The 19454-nt window shown below is 35.7% G+C and overlaps 1 protein-coding gene across 1 annotated transcript in view; it reads left to right on the top strand.

Moving 5' to 3' along the window:
- Positions 1-19454, top strand: part of LOC140168565 (signal peptide, CUB and EGF-like domain-containing protein 2) — an 84706-nt gene that overhangs the window by 10065 nt on the left and 55187 nt on the right. Inside the window, 8 exon segments of the mRNA XM_072191965.1 lie at positions 11226-11348; positions 11823-11945; positions 14382-14504; positions 14852-14977; positions 15987-16103; positions 16504-16539; positions 18036-18152; positions 18722-18844. Coding sequence (XP_072048066.1) covers positions 11226-11348; positions 11823-11945; positions 14382-14504; positions 14852-14977; positions 15987-16103; positions 16504-16539; positions 18036-18152; positions 18722-18844 — 888 coding nt within the window.

Genomic DNA, 19454 nt, shown 5'->3' with positions numbered 1-19454 from the left:
CTGTTTTTACTAAAGTAAAATTTGCAGAAGCATAAACCCTGTTTTTCGCTGTGAAATGCGTTATTTATCCCATCTCTTAAGTGTTGCATGATTTAACAAGTACATGACACTGATAAAGACACCCATTCTTCAATATCAGTAATATTTTTTCATCACGTTTCGTGCCTTTCAAGTGACAAACGCTGTCAAAGTAAACCATTTTGTAGCTCTTTATTTACTTTTCATCTAGTAACCGTCTCCGTCTGCGGTATTCTTGAACAAAAATTCTTTTATATCAAGATCTTGTCGTATCAAAACCAGGTGACTTCCCAGGGCTCATCCCCACATCCAGGCGCGTGAAATATAAGTACCTGGGAAGATAATGAATAAAAAAATCTGTTAATCAAAATATGTATGGCTCATTAGAGTTTATGGACAACTTTGACGGTGATTTTATCCATGCGGCTGCCTCCAATGACACGAGGTTTTGAAGCGAAAGAGGTCACAGTCCTACTGGCGCTTCTTACGTGTAGACTATGTACCAAGTGCAACATTACTCTCTGCATAGCCATGGATTTGTTCAATTTTAGGTTGTTCAATTTTGGTAGATGGGTTCAACTTGGCATCTAGCAAACCTGGCGTAGTCTTAATTGGGGAATTAAATTTGAAGGTTGCACTTTTGCGAAGTTATAATTATTAATACATATTACATGGTTTGTTTGAAACTTTCAGATGCCCACAAACCTCATTGTTAGGGCAACATGATGGAGACCAATTAACCATCCTTTAATAAAGATAGAGGAACGGGACGGAGGCGTAATAATAAATCAAACATCTATGATCTATGACGTGTGACGTCATAAGCCGCTGACCCGATCCAAAAAGGCCATTCTTCTGACATATGAGGGCGAATCCTATGTGCATGACCTTGGCATGCAGATGCAGACTCAAGTTATCCCCCTTTTCAATCATTTTTCTATCATTTTGAGAGCAAAAGATATTCTTATCTGGTTATAGACAACGGCAAGATTACGATTTGTTTTAGCAACTTGGAAAAAATATAAGGATAATTGATTTGGAGATTATGTAATACGAGATCATAAAATTAGATAACGTATATTGTATTCAACTTGTGTTGGGGGTCACTCGCCCTTAAGAAATGTATCACATGGCGCCAAGCAAGGTGTCTTCAACATTAACATGATTAATATCATGATAATACTGGCACGCTTCAGCTTGACGCTCCACACGGATTCTTTGTACATGTATTTAGGATTTTGTTGAATTGGATGTATAAGGTAATTGCATGTCAGTGGGCAACAAACACTATAGGCTAAAATATGGGAACATCTAACATCTAGATAACATCCATCCAACAAAATGATAACTAAAAACGTGCATCGATGTTATGGGTTATGAGGTATTGTAAGCAGGTCAATCAAGGGTCATTAATTGAAATAATTTCATGATTAAGTTTAAGATCAAAGTGCGACTATAAGTCTTTTGTAACATGCTTTATATGTTATATAACTATTTTTTTTGCTATTCCTTTGTATACAACTGCATAGATATTGTGTCCTCTATCCATTCAATATGACCTCATGGTGCAAAATCGATAGTAGAAACTTGTGCAAACATGCGATCATATGGAATAAAATCACCATTTTAACATACCAATTTTGGTGGATGTCATATGACCTAAAATATTTTTGTAGGAACATAAATATAGAACTAATAAATGGGCTTCATCAATCATATTACTAAAAGTACGCCCTCAAAGTTTGGTCGTGCACCAAAGCCACGGCTGGCATTGTAAAATACGTTCACAGGTTGGGACCACAATTACCCAAAGTTATTCGGTGGCTTATTTTAGCGATTTAGTGCATTGGATGGAATACCATTAGGGCCGTGCAATAGCAACACGAGGGTTATCATATCATTCGTGCGGAGATATGTGCCTAAAGGCTACTTTATACGAACTTCTATTATAACTATATTATTTGATACTTAGAGAATAAATGATAGGATTTTGTCTTTTGCCTATCAATATCGTGTCATAATGGATGGGCTGGCCAATATTTTTTGAGTAGTGGATGCCGGCGCAGCCGGTATCCACTACGATAAAAATATTGGCCAGCCCATCCATTATGACACGATATTGATAGGCAAAAGACAAAAATCCTATCTTTTATTCTCATTTTTATTCAGTTTTAATGTAATTTTGCGAGAAAAACTGCGTTTTTTCAGAAAAAATAAAGTTACTTTTGTGAGGACATCCCCGTTGTTTTAAATGAACGAAACCATCACGAACATCTAAGCCGCCGAAACGCGTTCTTAATTCTCGCACGTGTATTACGCGAACGCATTATCGTGCGATCATTGAGGAGCAACAAGCGTGCCGCCGTTGTGTGGCGACGCGCGCCCTGACTAATATCACTATCAACTATTGTGAGATATTATACACCAGAAAACCAATCAAATTACGTGAATTCTTTACAAGACGCACCCATTGAATAAGAATGTTTTATGATGAACATTTTATTGAAATGTTAGAGAAAAAAGTTCACGCAGTTATCACTTAAAGTAAAATACAATTTATCGGCAAATCTTTCTTTTTACTGTCAAATTACCTCGTACATGATCTGTACTCAGAATAAAAAAAAACAATGCTTGCTATATGCTGAGGGATTCAGAGCTAAAATGTTTGAAAGAAAACCCATTTACTGTCTTAGCCCTTTTTATAAGGCCAAGACAGTAAATAGCTGTAGTGTTTTATGGGAGATGGCTAACTATCCAAATTTATTTCAAAAGATCGTACATTAGGGATATAATTTCTTTACTGCATTTTCAATGAAATATACCTCAGCTGTACATAAACAGGGGAAGATGTAAGAGCTATTTTGCTAGGGCTAGAGTAACCTTCAGCCCGTCCCTTCTCGCGTAGATATGTTTTGCTAATGTGTTCAGTATTTTGTGTCTGTCTTGTTTTGTTGTGCTAATATGTTGTATGCTGTGGTTACCACAATTCACCACGTTTTTTCACACTATACGAAACATTTCTCGGATGGAAATTTTTACCAAATAAGGGGCTTTTATTTCTTAATATCTAAGTTTAGATTGACGAAGAATTGGGAGTGATGCTGCCGATCAGGCCATACCAATTTAAAAATAAAAACAATTAAATGTCTTTAAATATGAGTTTTCAGTTCTACATGTCTAAACATGCAAAAAGAGTTAGATAACAACGGTAACAAACTCCACGTTATGAAGCAACCTAGTGCAATTGTGTTGTTCGTTTAACTATGGCCATATTTTAACGTTTAATAGCTCCTCTGTACCAAAATAAACGCGAAATGGGTCGAGAACTTATAGGGAAAGAAGAATTAAATTAGGCCATTCTAGTTTTTCACTGAATAGTTTTATAGGTCGTAAAAACCCGCTCATAAATATCAGATTTATCAGAGATAGACGTTGAAAAGGTTAGAAGGAATTAACAAGCACTGAAAGAAGCGCTTTCAATGTATAGAATTGATATAAAGAAATAGTCAATTTAAAGATGGACAACGACGAAACAAAAGAGCAAATTAGAAAATACGAGTAAACGACTGAGTGAGGAAATAATTTTAAACGAATAAAAAAGTCATATCAGATTAATTTAATGTAATCAGCTTTGATGAGGTGTATTTTCTCCTGTTAAGTTTAGCTTGGAAGTTGTTGCGCCTCCAGACTAGAAAGGAACCGACTTGACTTAAGTGTCTTGTTACCGTCTTAAGTGTTAACCTTAAGTGTTAACGAGCATTAGTTTTGACAACTCTTAGGTGAAAGCTATTTAACACTGATGGTGCAATCAGTATGTGGTTATCCGGGGCTAGCTAGACACACCTATCTATTACCTTTAAAAACGAAAGACGGCTCTTCGAAGATTCCAACCATAAAAATGCCCTGGGGTACTCTGCGCTAGTTGTTGTTTGATCACTTTTGACAAAAAACAATACCTCTAGTCCTGAAGAAAAAACACTGATTCTGTAAACGAAAGCTGTCATTTTCGTTTGACATTTTAAAAATAGCTGGTAGGGAGTGGATCGATGTGGATATCCATTATAAGTGGCTGATGCAGCCCCTCTGGGATATGGTACTCAGATAAATTCAACATGTTCACAGGCCAAATCAAATACCTGTGTTCTAATAATATAGTTACCATCACCTGCCAAAAATGATTGGTTTTTATATAAGGAATTTGTGTGCACTTGATTAATTCATAGACAAAAGCGTGTTCAGGAATTTAGAAATTTATTTTCACTTTATAGTTTCAACATGGTGACCGTAGCTTGAACAGGTTACTAGTATAGGTTGTCTGGGTTGATAGGATGAACAAATTTTACTATTTACCCAGAGCAGCCAGCGCACATAAACGTTGAAAAAAAACCCAGTGCATCTGGCCGGATTCGTACCGGCGCGATCTTCGTAATATATACTAGAACGACGCTCTAGCCAACTGAGCCACAGAGATATGCTGGAGAAGAGCGGAAGATATAAATATATAGGTATATTAGGTTCGAATGATGTGGTTTAGTTGGCTAGAGTGTCGTGCTAATATAATGTATGAAGGTCGCCGGTTTGAATCCGGCCAGATTCACTAGTTTTTCAACGATTATGTGCGCTGGCTATTCTGGGTTAAGATTTAAATTTATTCAGGTTAAAGGGTAATATACTAAATGATGAATTAATAAACCTTTTCGGTAAAAACAAGTGTATATTAATTTTGTTAATCTCATTACTAATTTTCTGATCTCGTATGCATAAAATTGTCACGATACCCAGGACGTCTCCATACATTCAAAGAATAACCTTTTGAGGGATATTAATTTTAGGTCATAACCTATACTCTACCTATTGTCAATTCTTAAATTTGCATAGTTCATTGGCACTGAGTTATTCATTCTGTACACGATGCGATACGGAACATTTACAGGGTCTTGAACCCTGTTGTACATTTCTTGTATTCGGAATATATTTTGGTGTGTGTGATGTCCTCTCAGGTCCCACAAAATTAAGGTTATTAATTATTTTAAACTGTTGTGATTTGGTAGTTCACAGCATCTTACGAATGGTAGTGAGCTTTGGCAAAAAATTGCATTGCTCAATTCATAGCGAGCGTGTAGAAGAATTAAAATATCACAGATATACTTTTATAGGTGCTGCGGTTCCATCGGAGTTACGTTGTGAAGAGGGCTGAAACAACAACACTTTTGTAAAACGTACATAACTAATTAACAACAATAAATTAAGCAAGTTTGCAGAGTATACGATTTGTAGAATGAACTTTTGCAAAACATCAAGGTGTTAATTTTCAATAATATATTGATCTAGATAATGAAAATCGATTTTTAAAGTTTGTTTGGATGTCTTATTCAAATGTCAAAGGTCACTATGAAATTGCTTAATATTCTAAACATCATAAGAATTTAGGAAAAGTATAATTTGACCTATATGTAACGTTTCTATAGTCTACTATAAATGTCCATTTGGCTTTCTCGAGACATGAGCGTCCGCGTGTGAAATTCGCGCGGTCAAAGGTGGCGCATCTATAACGCGCGATGCGGCGTGAAGTGACTGCGATAGATCGCGCGTGTGTCACAATGTCTCGAGAAATCCATGTGGACTATTATTTTGCTCTGATCTAAAAAAAATCTATCTGTTTCTCAGGGTTAAAAACCGGATATGTTCCGTATCGTATTGTGTACACGATAATTAACCCAATGTGGGTCACTCCAGCTCCATATGATATCAAGGAGGCCCCCACCTGACCCCCTCAGATTTGCTTTATATTTTAGTCATATTTTGTAACTGTAAAAATATTAAAAACCGGGAAGTTTGAGGTCTGTAGCTCTTACGGATTTTCTGTGGCAGCCATTTAAGTTGGAGTAGGGGGATCTTAATTTGGGCCCAAAAGTTGCAATTTAAATAAATTTCATCTTTACATACATACATACATACAATATTTCTATAGCGCTTTTTCGCAGTTCAAAGCGCTTCACAATACAAAGAAAAACAAATGAAATTACAACAATTCAAAAAGGTGGGTTTTAAGATGCCTTTTAAAGATCTGCAGTGACGGGCCTCTCTGATGGAAGTGGGCAGTGAATTCCAGTGGCGAGGACCGTACACTGAGAACCCACGGTCACCTGCAGATCTTTTGGTCTTGGGAATAGCAACTCTAGTAACGTCCTTGGATGAGCGAAGATTACGTTTGCTGGAATGGGTGTTATACATAGAAATTAGCTCAGACAAGTAGGTAGGGGCACTGTTATTAATACACTGATACATGAGAACAAGAATTTTGAAGTTAACTCGCTGCTTGACTGGGAGCCAGTGAAGACGGAGTCTGTGCCTTCTTTATAAAAAGAGAGGGATGTCTGAAACCTTGTATACACACTAACTGCATGCCCAATTTGTCAACAAAAAAAAAATTCTGTAATTGCACGTTGTGTCACGGGGTCATTAAATATGCATGAAAAAATGTAATGTTTTGTAAACTGGCAAGTTTAGCCCCCATAAATTCACATTTTTTGTCAGATTAATTATTTTTTGTTGTCACTGGTGCTATAAATAGGATAAATACAAGGCATATCCAAAATATTGAACTCAGAATGCATTTACATTTCGAACAGCGCCCTCACGAAGATGAAATTTATTGCAAATTCAACATTTTCAGGGGGCCCAAAGTCGATGTGGTCCACCTTCAAAATTGATAAAACATCACTTTCATATGATTACTAGTCTTAAATTACAACTTATTGTATAGGTTGACTTCATATAAAACGACAAGCCCAGTACATGCAATCATTGTCTTATGATTGCATGTACTGCAAATGTGCCGAATTTGGAAGGGGTAAAAGTCATATTGGCCCCAATATTGAAAATAAATGATTAGATAAGTAGTTATTGGCCCTATTTACTTTTAAATGAGTTGTGACCTAAATTTTGTGGATATGCATTGTATTTATCCTATATATAGCATCAGTGACAACAAAAATAATTAATCTGACAAAAAATGTGAATTTAGGGGGGCTAAATTGGCCAGTTTACAAAACATTATATTTTTTCTTGCATATTTAATGACCTCGTGACAAATTAGGCATGCAGCTAGTGTGTATACAAGTTTTCAGACCTCCCTCTTTTTTATATAAAGAATGCACAGACTCCCAAAGATGAAATTTATTTAAAGTGCAACTTTTATGGGTCCAAATTTAGACCCCCCCCTGCTCCAACTTTAAATGGCTGCGACAGAAAATCCGTAAGAGATACAGACCTCAAATTTTTAATATTTTTATAGGTACAACGTATGACTAAAATATGGTGGGGAGCCTTGATATCATAACTATGGAGTGACCCATGTGCACTCAATTTTGAGAATTGGCACGATGTGGGGCATGTATATCAGGATATAGTAATCACGGTAATAATTATATGCAATAGTTGACGTTCGAATTTTGTTCTTAGTGCAATCAATGATGAGAAACATGGCAATAAAACTATTATTGTATCGGCCACAGACGGCAGTGTGACACATAATAGATATCGCCCTCAAGTAACAAGTAACACAAAACTTAATATATTTCGATTGACCGTAATGATGTGATGTGCCAGTGAACATGCCCTACTTTGAGTTTGAGTGTCTCACAATACGGAAACACCTGCTTTCAATGGAAAACAGAGCAGTAGAAAACAGCATCAATGTCAAGAACAAGTTCAACAGCCTGTCTGACTGTAACATATACGTGTAAGAGGTGATGCAAGGGCATCGCTGCCTTCGGCTTATGCAGCCGTCAAAGGTAATCTTAACCCTACCCTCCTGAAGACTTCACCATGTCATTGGTGCAAAATGCGTCTAATGTTAAACTTACTAAATAAAACCATAGGGTGAATCTTGACCCAATGAGTTTTCAGATGCTGCGAATCTTCAACCAAACAAATAATTGCAAAAGTGAATCTTTGACTAATCTTTACCCTCCTGTAGATTGTTATTATGCTTTACTACTATTTTTGGACAGAAGGTGAATCCTTTGAATTTTTGAAGAGTGAATCAAGGTGAATGGCTTGAGGAGGGTAGGTTCAAGACTCCCTTTGACGGCTGCATTAACGCGCCAATCTTACAGGGAGGCCGAGTAATAAAATCAAAGGGACAGAGTTGACGAAGTCACAAGACTTGTGAGAATTGACACAATGTGGAGTGTGAGTTATGATCTATAACTCCATCAAAAGGTTATTCTATGTGTATATCGAAATCATGGTAATAATTATAATGCAATACTGACTGTAACTACAGGAATTATACAATTTCACTTTTAATCAAATAATAAAAGAGATGGCTATGCTCAATTAACTAAATCGTCAAGAAAAAAAACAGTTGGGCCACTTTTGACATTTTCGCGCATATCATGATTGCATCGTATAAAATCGACTTTGATGATTAGCAATTGCATTTTTGGTTTTTAGAAAAATTTGCTTGGCCAACAGAAAAACTTGGTTTTATTCCTAGTTTAGGTTCAAACGCTATGCCCGATTTTACTTAATCGCCCGAGTTGGGCCAATGTTCGCACATATCAAGTTTGTACTGCGTAAAATGAACTCTCATACTTGTCAAAGATCTCGGAACAAAGGCAAAGGTTTTTCATGTTTTTCTGTCAGTCATTCATTTGACATTAGTAAATAAATAATATGATATTTATTTCAAATTTACAAATTAAAATATCACTTCAAATGCCCCATTGTTTAAAATTACCCATCTTCAGAGCACCCACCAAATGGTTCATGATTCAACTCTACACAAAGACACGAAAGTGGCCTAAGCTGTTTTAGGACTACTTTACACAATTGGCCATATCTTTGCTTGTAGACCACCGATTTGATTAAAATAAAGGTTATGTAGTAGCTTAAAATATTACCCTGACGACCAAATACAATTCAATACAATCACTTATTGATATGTTTGCCTAATACTATTTTAAATTGTATAATATTTTTACAACCTGAGTGTACATAGTTGACGCATGGTTGACGTTCGGAGTTCTGTTCGTAGCGCAATCAATGACAATAAGACTATTGTTGTATCGGCCACAAACGGCAGTGTGACACATAGTAGATATCGCCCTCAAGTAACAAGTAACGCAAAACTTAATATATTGCGATTGACCGTAATGATGTGATGTACCAGTACTGTGAACATGCCCTACTTTTTGTATGAGGGTTTTGCAATACGGAAACACCTGCTTTCAATGGAAAACAGACCAATAGAAAACAGGATCAGTGTCAACTGTCAAGTTCAACAGCCTACCTGACTGTAACATACACGTGGCTGTAGCTACTAAAGAGGTGATACAAGGGCACCGTTGCTTTCCTTAAACGCCCCAATCTTATCATATATACTTATAGGGAGAAAATTAAAGCGACAGAGCTGTGCATGTAGGTTCTTTAGGTCAATGTAATTAATTTCAGAAAAGGTTCCAAAAATATGGACCTTTGAAACCCATTAGGTCTATGATTAAACGCAGAGGTATAGTTTACATAGTGATCAGTTTCAAAAGTATTGAGGTTGTGATAAAAACTACACTAAATACATTCTTCAGTCATAAGGATTCAAGAAAAATATAGTTCGACCTGTCTGTGATTAACCATTTTCGATTAATAAGCAAAAAGGTCATGTTTTGACCTCAGCAGGGTTAAATTTGAAAAAACAAACAAACAAACAATCAAACAAACATAACAATTTAAATACACTGTATAGGCTAAAAACTGTCATAGCTCAGTGGTAGAGCTTGGCGACGAGTAATGTCTTTGGTTCGAGTCCTCCTGTCAGCAAAGTTCATTTTTGTGATTTTAATGCTACTCTACGATTTATTCAACAAATTTCTCTCGTCTGTCTGCTTATTTGTCGAACAAATCAGCTTGCACGGTTAATTATTACTTCACAAATTTCTCTCGTAAAAGGTATATTGCCGTGAAGTGATTGTATCACCGTTTCTACGCATTGTCACAAACGAACAGTCCCTCATTTCATATTCGATGGTCTATATTTTTTCACAGTGAAATAAGCCTTGGCTATTTCGAAAACTAAATCACGCTTTCAAATGTAGATTGACTTGTTCAATTTCTCTGCTCGTGAATATTGCACTGCGAAATTTAAAAACTTCTTTTGTATAATTTGATCAAGGTAACTTCAAACCTAATTTCCTGTGGTCGCATAGTTATATAACAAACTCAAATGAAAATTGAAACGTTTTGCTACAAATTATAAGTTTCTAACAAAGGGTACAAACAAAGATATCGATAATGACGTCACTCAAGAGCTTAGGCAGGATAATAGGAAACCACGTGACCAAAACCAAAACCAAAACTAAAACTCAATATAATTATTTGAAATGACTCGCTTCTATATAGATGCTGTCATAGCTCAGTGGTAGAACATGGCGACTAGTAATGCCAAGGTCGTTGGTTCGAGTCCTTATGCTGTCAACAAAGTTCATTTTTGTGGTTTTAATGCTATGCTACAATTTGTTCTAATTTCTCTCGTCTAACTCAAATACAGATAGTTTTCATATTTATGTTTGTTTCACAAAGTTAAACAGGAAATTCGGTCAAATACCATTCATTTTTATTGATGCCTATTGACCATCTTATTATGAATCACTATGTAGCCTATATAGTTTGAGACCATGTTTATCAAAATCTAGACATCTTCCAAATTGATCGTAGCTCAATCAATGAGAAACATGGCAATAAAACTATTATTGTATCGGCCACAGACGGCAGTGTGACAGATAATAGATATCGCCCTCAAGTAACAAGTAACACAAAACTTAATATATTTCGATTGACCGTAATGATGTGATGTACCAGTACTGTGAACATGCCCTACTTTGAGTTTGAGTGTCTCACAATACGGAAACACCTGCTTTCAATGGAAAACAGAGCAGTAGAAAACAGCATCAGTGTCAAGAACAAGTTCAACAGCCTGTCTGACTGTAACATATACGTGGTTGTAGCTACTAAACACAAGGGCAGTAAGGGCACCGTTGTTTTCCTTAAACGCGCCAATCTGATAGTTAGGCTGAGTAACAAAATTAAAAGTACAGAGTTGGGGCAATCACAAGACTGTGCATCTAGATTCTCTAGGCCACAATGATTAATTTCAGAAAAGGTTACAAAAATACTGATCTTTGAAATTAATTATTTATATTTTGCAGAAGTGGATGAATGCAATGACGGCACTCACACATGTGAAGAAAATGCAGTATGTACACAGACCAGACGTAGCTTTAGATGTTCCTGTAAAAAAGGCTTCAGTAGACAAGGAACGTCCTGTATCGGTAAGTTTCATATGAAGATCGGTGATTATTTTGAGAGCTCATTTAATTCAAGTTTTATTGTTTGCAGTTACGTTTACTTCACTGAGCAAACCCCTTTCACTTTTGCTGATGCTTATGATGACCTTGAAATCCAGAATCAAGTAAAATGTTTAAAATAATTCTTGAAATATATTAGCACATCAATATGAGAAATGTTGCCCATTTTCAAGGCATTTTTGTTCACAATTTTTAATCGAAATAAGTTTGCAATCAATTAATAAATTGAAACGTGGGTTGTTAAACCTTTGCATCAATTGCCCAACCACGCATAACGTATAGCTTCCATCGTAAAGAGTATGTTAAGATTACCCAGCAGTGTCAAATACCTTTTGTCATTCGCTAGGTGAGGTATACAGGTATTGTTTTGATATGATAATATTTTGATAATGATTTAATTAATTCTTTTCTTTGACTTTATTATCTTTTTGTCAAAAGATTTGTATGAATGTGAGGTTAAAAATGGTGGCTTTGTGCACACTTGTACTAACTCACCTGGCAGCTATACATGCGGTTGTAAAGCAGGATTTGTTTTAAGTCCAGAAGGCCGCGATTGCGTAGGTAGGTATAGGAAACGTTTTATTAAAATGTGAAAACCACATAATTCACATTGAGCACAGTGGTTGAGCACTCTCGACTGCTTTTGGAGTAGAGACTGTTCTGGTTGGCTTGATTTGTCATTTTTTCGACACCACAGAATGTATATTCTTGTATATACATTCCTGTAAATTTGAAATCATGACAAATTATCCGTCTGATGATCGGTTTACCCAATGATCGTAAGTGAGGGTATTCCGTGAAACTTTAAGTAACGGTTGCCTTGCCAGAGGTCTATACTTTGAATTTGTTAATTCACATTTTAAATATAAAATTATAAGACTGTATTTAACAGTACCAACATCAAAATGATAATAATGGAAATAATTAAAGCTAGCGTCGTTACAATATAATTATTATAATATATCCAGTGAAATAGTATGAGATCACGAAGGTAGTGAGTGCTCGATGTTCAAAAACAGAGCTAATAATATATATATACATATATATATTAATGGTCAGCTGTTAATTACGTAAGTGCTTTACATTTTGAGGAATCTCCCCAGAGGGTCTCACCAGCTGATGCCCACGTGGTATTGACGTAATAGAATCCATTCATAAAATACCCGATGAGCTAGATCAATAAGGTAAATCCCGCTTAGCTTCCATGCTTAGTCAGATATTTATTACCCTCATCTAGCGTGTACGCCGCGGGCTTTTTCAAACTGTTTACTTGTCTTGAGAGAGTCAATACCTTTCTGCCCCCGCTACATCCGGACATCGAAATGGTTGTTGGGCTGTGGTTGGGCCGTGTGGCGGTTCCTAAAGGCAATTCAAGTAAATCTATTTAGAGTACACCTACTTATATCATGCATAGTAATTAGTTATGTTGCAATCAGATATTATATAACGTCCTCACTGTGTCAAGTGTATATATTAAACCAAGACATTGATTCAAGGGATATTCAATTTTTTTTGCATAAACAATTTTGCACAAATTTGGTAACACAGAGATAGAGACACTTCATAATTATATATTCTAAAACGTTAATAATGATTTGGAGGAAAATCATTTTAATAGGGTATTATGGATCATATATTGACACATAGTACTCTTCCAACCCCCTGGTACCTGGTCAGCATTAATCAGGGTTGTAAATATCATATCCAGTGTCTTGCACCAGAATAAGCTTATGATACCCTTGGCTTCAATTAAAATGAGCAAGCACTTAAAAGTTTTCTGTGGTATTTCAATTATGGAATGAATTTAAATAAAAACTTTAAAATACCAGTCGACCACCCGTACAAATTACGTGAATGTCACTTAAGTTATCTACTATGATTGTAATTCAAGTCAACGTAGTTATTGTATGGAGTTATTGAAATCAATTACGTCAAATAGATGAAGACATATTTATATACATTGACCACTTCATGATATATCTCTTCAATGTCTTCGAATCTGGAAATATGTTACGGACATTTTATACACATTCTTATTGTACGTAGATACGTTATGCGTTTTGCTCACTTGATTTATTACCAGATCAGGATGTTTCATTTGGTTAACTTATTTTTTCGCGGTCTATCAATTTATCCGTGACTTCATGCTGGTTTAACTGTGTTCGGGAAAATCGACACTAGCAGCGACCTTTCAACCATTGTATGCAATGAAGCCCCAATGAGCATGCACTGTGTATATGAGTGAAGCATATAATGGCCTGTGATCTCTAATGCTTCACTCATATACACAGTGCATGCTCATTAGGGCATCACTCCATACAATGAATGAAAGGTCGCTGCTAGTGTCGATTTTCCCGAACACAGTTAAACCAGCATGAAGTCACTGATAAATAAGATTCGTCTTTCTGTCACTCAACCAATGATTTAAGTTGTGTCATTTTATGACAGTCGAGTTTTGTTTCAAAGTTAACCCACTTTCTCTACACTTTTGTCCTTTTGTTGTATCATCACCAAAAACGAGATATTTTACGTAACATTTTTATTTGTTAAATTCCGGTCACGATATCCTATATTTTGACGTTGCCATTGGTTTATAACGTAAATACAAAACTTTGTCAAACAATTTCAATTTATAAACATGTTACTAAGCTATATTATCGCATTTTAAATCCATGGGAGTCAGAGAATTAACTGCAGTGTTCGTATAATGGACTGTTTTTGAAATGTAACCAAACCCGATCAGGGATGTTGCCACATTGACTAGGGTTGCCAGCTTTGCTTATATCGTCTGCTATTGTGGGTACACAAACGTGAAGTAAACTTTTAGATTTGAAGGTACTGCCACAGACATGGGCCGGATCAAGAGTTGCTCAAAATGAAGTGGACAGGCAAACTCTAACCTGCAATTGAGAGTTAAGAGCCACACCTACCCTCTAGAACTCTCTCGGTTACGTAACCATTCCCTTCTTATGTGCCCCTTTTTGTTATTATCTATAGATTTAGATGAATGTGAAACGGGTGCTCATGATTGTGAATACGAATGCGTCAACACAATAGGATCTTATGAGTGTAGATGTCCAAAAGGCAAATTCCTAGACGAACAAGGAACAAGGTGCTCCAGTAAGTTTTTCATTATTTTCATCCTGAAATGAAAGCTATCAAGATTTTGTACAAATTGTATGAAAATTATTGTATAAATTGTCTTTGTTTCTTCATGGAATTGCACATCATCTTTGATTGCTACTTGTATAAAATTGATGCAAGTTACACTTGAACTCCGTGACTTGAAGTGTTTTACATAAGATTTTGAACAACGTACGTGTGTAACGAAGGGTGGTTGAAGATTTTACCTATTATTATTATGTTGTTGTTGTTGTTGTTGTTGCTGTTGTTGTTTGTTTGTTTTTGGGGGGGGGCTGTTGCAATTAATATTTACATAATTTATTTTCAATTTGACTTATTTGTAGGAGACGCCGGTTGTGGAAACTCAAATCTTGGTTGTTCCCATTATTGTGTAGATATATCAATGGACGAATCTATTTGTGAATGTAGGGTTGGATTTATGCTGTCTGGAAATAAAAGACAGTGTATACGTAAGTAATTTGTGTCGTGTTTTATTGTATTAGTAAAATTTTATTCACTGCCGAAGTTTGATTCTGCTTCTTATAACTTATAACTTATAACTTAATAACTTATATCTGTATATTCTGGTTCGAGAATATCTGTATACGCCCCCAGAACATGCACATGGAAAGACGGTTCTATTATAATTTGGTTGCTCAATTATTACCAGCTCAAAAAATGAAGTAAACCGTAAGATAAAGATAATGAGTAGATCATCTCTTTCAATCTAAATTATCTAATTGCCAATTTGATAGCCAATGATTTAAGTTGTGTTATTTTATTACAGTCGAGCTTTGCCTCAAAGTTATCCCACTTTCTCCACACTTTTCTCCATTTGTTGTATCATCACCAAAAAAGAGATATTTTACGTAACATTTTTATATTTTAAAAATTGTGCAGTCCGGTCACGATATCCTAAATTTTGTCGTTGCCATTGGTTTATAAGTCATGATATTGATCCCGGATTTATCGTGATCATCTTATTCTTACCCAAAATGACACACTTGTTTTACACTGCCACCACTCATACTATTATACTCTACTCTGATCTACTAGCTTCTACTGCGCGAGCTTCCTATCAATGAGAGCGTAGTTTGTAGACACTGAACCCATAACATTGGCAAAGATGGCGCTATTCATATGAAATAGTCCAATAAGTAAAGCTGCTAGTCATTTTCCATGGAAGATGAAATTTTAAGATGTAACTTAACATTTGATTTACTAGTAAATCTGGTCAACCAGCCATACCTTTTTATTGACGGACGAAACACCATAAGTCAGTCAAATAGTGCGTCTCTAACTGATTCATTGTGTTACCGGTAAACGGGATAATTAATATTATGAAAAACAATAAAAGACGAATAAATTTCCGCGACTTTTTTTCTCCAGACATATGATTTCCTGCAAATTAATCCGCCGAAGCATGTACTGTATTGTTGTTTAATAATTCATACTTCGTTCTTTTATACCAAATATTAGCAACCTGCTCCCATGGCAATGGCGGATGTCAGCATATCTGTACCGACTATCCTATGGGTCCTTTATGCAGCTGTCATGAAAAATATAATTTACATACGGACGGGAAAACGTGTGTAGGTAAGCCACACTCATCTTACTCTGTCTTTGCATGAATTATTAATAATTCTGTTTTGCTAAATTAATTATACATACTAACAATTAACTATGTGAGTATTTATCCAAAATTTTATAAAATAGTTCTTTTAAAGTACCTTCCTCCACTTAAAGATCTGTTATTTTAGCTTTATTTATTAACATCTTATCAAACAAGTAATAGAAACCATATAAATATCAAAACAAAATACTAAAGCATTAAATCAGTTGTAAACATATTTAAACCTGATCACTGATTGCATGCTTTATGTTCTGTAGTCTCCCTGTCCTCCTCAATTGCATTAATAATAAGACATCAAAAGGTAAATTTAGGTCTAACTTTCGAACCTTTGTCCATTTTTAAATTCATTGCTATCGCATGGAGAGGCTTACGAGGACCCCGAGGACTACAGATTTTCAGGTATAAACTATTATCATTGGTGTATGTTTGATAACAATACACGCATAAAAACCATTTGTAATGACATATTTCATTATTTTCTGTATTTGCAACAACACACTCATAGAGCATTTTGTTTGAGTTTACAAAAACTGACGCGTCACCTATCCACTGCTCAAAGAATTAGATTGGCCGCCTGCGGATGAAGCTTATGAATTTGAGTCACCATATTGTTTGACTAACTGGACATGTGGACATTAACCTTAATAATCGATAGATGTCGTATTTGTTGATAATGGTTCTTGCAAAAAAACACCTTGCACCCCAAAATGCAAATCACAAATAACACATTTATTCAAGCTAAAAGGTAAAAATAGCACGTAAGAGTTACAACATACTTGCCATGGATGTTCTATTTGATATATGTATTTATAGCAAGATTCATTAACAAAAGGTCATTTTAAACATACTTTTTTTTTCAATTCAATACCAAAAGTTCAAACTTAAAAGAGCATTTCGTGATCCACAGCCGCATCACTCCACTTTTCTCAAATAAACCTGGAAACCTCTAGCTACATAATGTTTATGTATAAAAAAAATTCTTGCAGATTAATTCGTTTAACAAAAATATCATCAAATTTAAATTACTTTCTGGTACACCAGAACGAAATTACAACACTGGCCTATGGAGTAGTGTAACATACATTATCATGCATAACTCGCAAACGCATAATCGGAATCAACTGAAATTTTGGGAATAAGCTTTTTTCGTTGAAATCTGGAAAATGTCATAAAAAGAGGATGCTATGATCACGAAATACTCCTTTAAAAGAGACTGAATCAAAATAATCCAATAGCCATCAATCGTGCATCCCTAATGCAAATTTCTTCAAAATATGCTATTTAAGCGCACACAAATTCTTGTAAATCGAACGTCTCAGTATATACCGTAAAAATAGGCAATTGAAGAACTTTGTCTTTTTAGGAATCCTCCACTGACGATTTCAGTAATATTTCAAGGTTAAAAAACAATACATCGTCATTCAACAATCACTCGATCATTTGCATTTAAAATCATGAAGCTACTCATTTTGGCATTCTCCTCACTTTACCACATTTGTGCCCGATCACTTCATGTGCACTATTGGAAATCATGGTACACACATACAACACGAAAGGAAAATGTAACTGTTTTTAAAATCAAATATTAAGATGCAAGATGATGTACTTGCATCATTCACGTGTTCATCACATGTAGCGGCATAAATTACTATCATTGCACGGTGTATGGTTGCTCACTTTTAAGGCTAGAAAAGATGATGTGCATTTGATTTGCTTTTTAAAGCACCACAATTTCTATAATTATTCAAGGAGAAGATTCTTTGCAACACATGGTGATAATTGTCATTAGTAATGCGATAACATTTGAAGACATTGCAGTTACAGAATATGTAGACATTCTGACCAATGACTGAATAAATGTATTAAAAATCGAGTTGCTTAATCTTTGGTTGTAGAAACATGCGGTCTTAATAACGGCGGATGTGATCGGGTATGTAAAGACACACCTACTGGAGTACAGTGTAGTTGCCCAGAAGGGTATGAATTGCAAGCTGATGGCAGGACGTGTCGAGGTAAGAAAACCATTCACTTATACAAATGCCTTAAGAATACGTTCACTGTACAATCTGACCTTTACAGCCAAATAGAGAGTGGTAACTCATTTAGTATTTGTAGTCAAACAGGGCTTGTAGCATGCTCCACGTAGTGAGACTATTTAAACAATGAAATACCTCAGGGGATGGTGACTGTCAGGCTAAGACCCATCTGGGTCATTGTCTATGGTTATGTACATGTATACCGTAGTCAGGTCAGTGAAAGCTATAACATTCCTATCGGGTAATTACGAACTCAAGTTGTGAAGTGCAAATGAAATCTATCTTCGAGGCAGATGTAACGTAATAAAACAATGCAATATCGATAATAATAATGTATCGATCAAATCGGACTACATACAGTTATTCTTAATGCATCAGAAGGCTATCAGGGTACTAAATAGCAAACAAATTACAGTGTCGACATTTCACAAAGAACAATGCTAATTACTCGGAGTATGCACTGAATTGTGTATCTACAGGCTAATATTGTCCTTCAAATCAAACTCTTCAACACCAGTGCTTCCATTGTTTTGTATTCTTCGCAGATATAAATGAATGTTTAGAAAACAATGGCGGATGTGACAATCACTGCAGTAATAAGATTGGTGGATTTGAATGTAGCTGTCCACCAGGATACAAATTGCTTACAGATGGAAGGTCGTGTATAGGTAAGTACAACAGTTTGTTTCTCTTCGCTTACTACTATAGATGAGGGACATGCATGTAGTAATTGCTTGTAGTAATTGCTTGTCTTGAGAAAAAGGTCCCAAACAGTGAGGGCGCTGTTTGCGTGTTCGCATGGAGATAACGAGGTGGAAGATACATTGGACATAATGTTACACTTTCATCGATTTACAATCGACTAGTTATCATAATAATTATAGTTCGAATTGCCTCAAAATGATCAAAGAAAGCTGGCATTTTTACGTGTATTACAGTATAATGGGCGAATATATAGTAGTGTGCTCCTTCCCTCCAGGTGGTTTGCGCTCCTTCATCACCAAAACTCCGGTCTGACAACATGCTGGAAGTAACAAGCACTGATTCGATAACGGATGTGCAATGAGAGGCCCCATGACAGGGTGTAATTCCCATTATTCCAGTAATTCCTAAATGTTCCCTGTAAGTCCATATTATTCCCAACTAATTCCGAATAAGTCCGGTAAGTCCCTATAAGTCCATATTATTCCCAAATATTCCTGTAATTCTGAGTAACTCCAAATAAGTCCGGTAAGTCCCTATAATTCCATATTATTCCGAACTAATTCCAAATAACTC

This window comes from Amphiura filiformis, chromosome 13 (assembly GCF_039555335.1).
Source record: "Amphiura filiformis chromosome 13, Afil_fr2py, whole genome shotgun sequence".
NCBI classification, from domain to species: domain Eukaryota; kingdom Metazoa; phylum Echinodermata; class Ophiuroidea; order Amphilepidida; family Amphiuridae; genus Amphiura; species Amphiura filiformis.
This window is presented reverse-complemented; position numbering and strand designations above follow the sequence as displayed.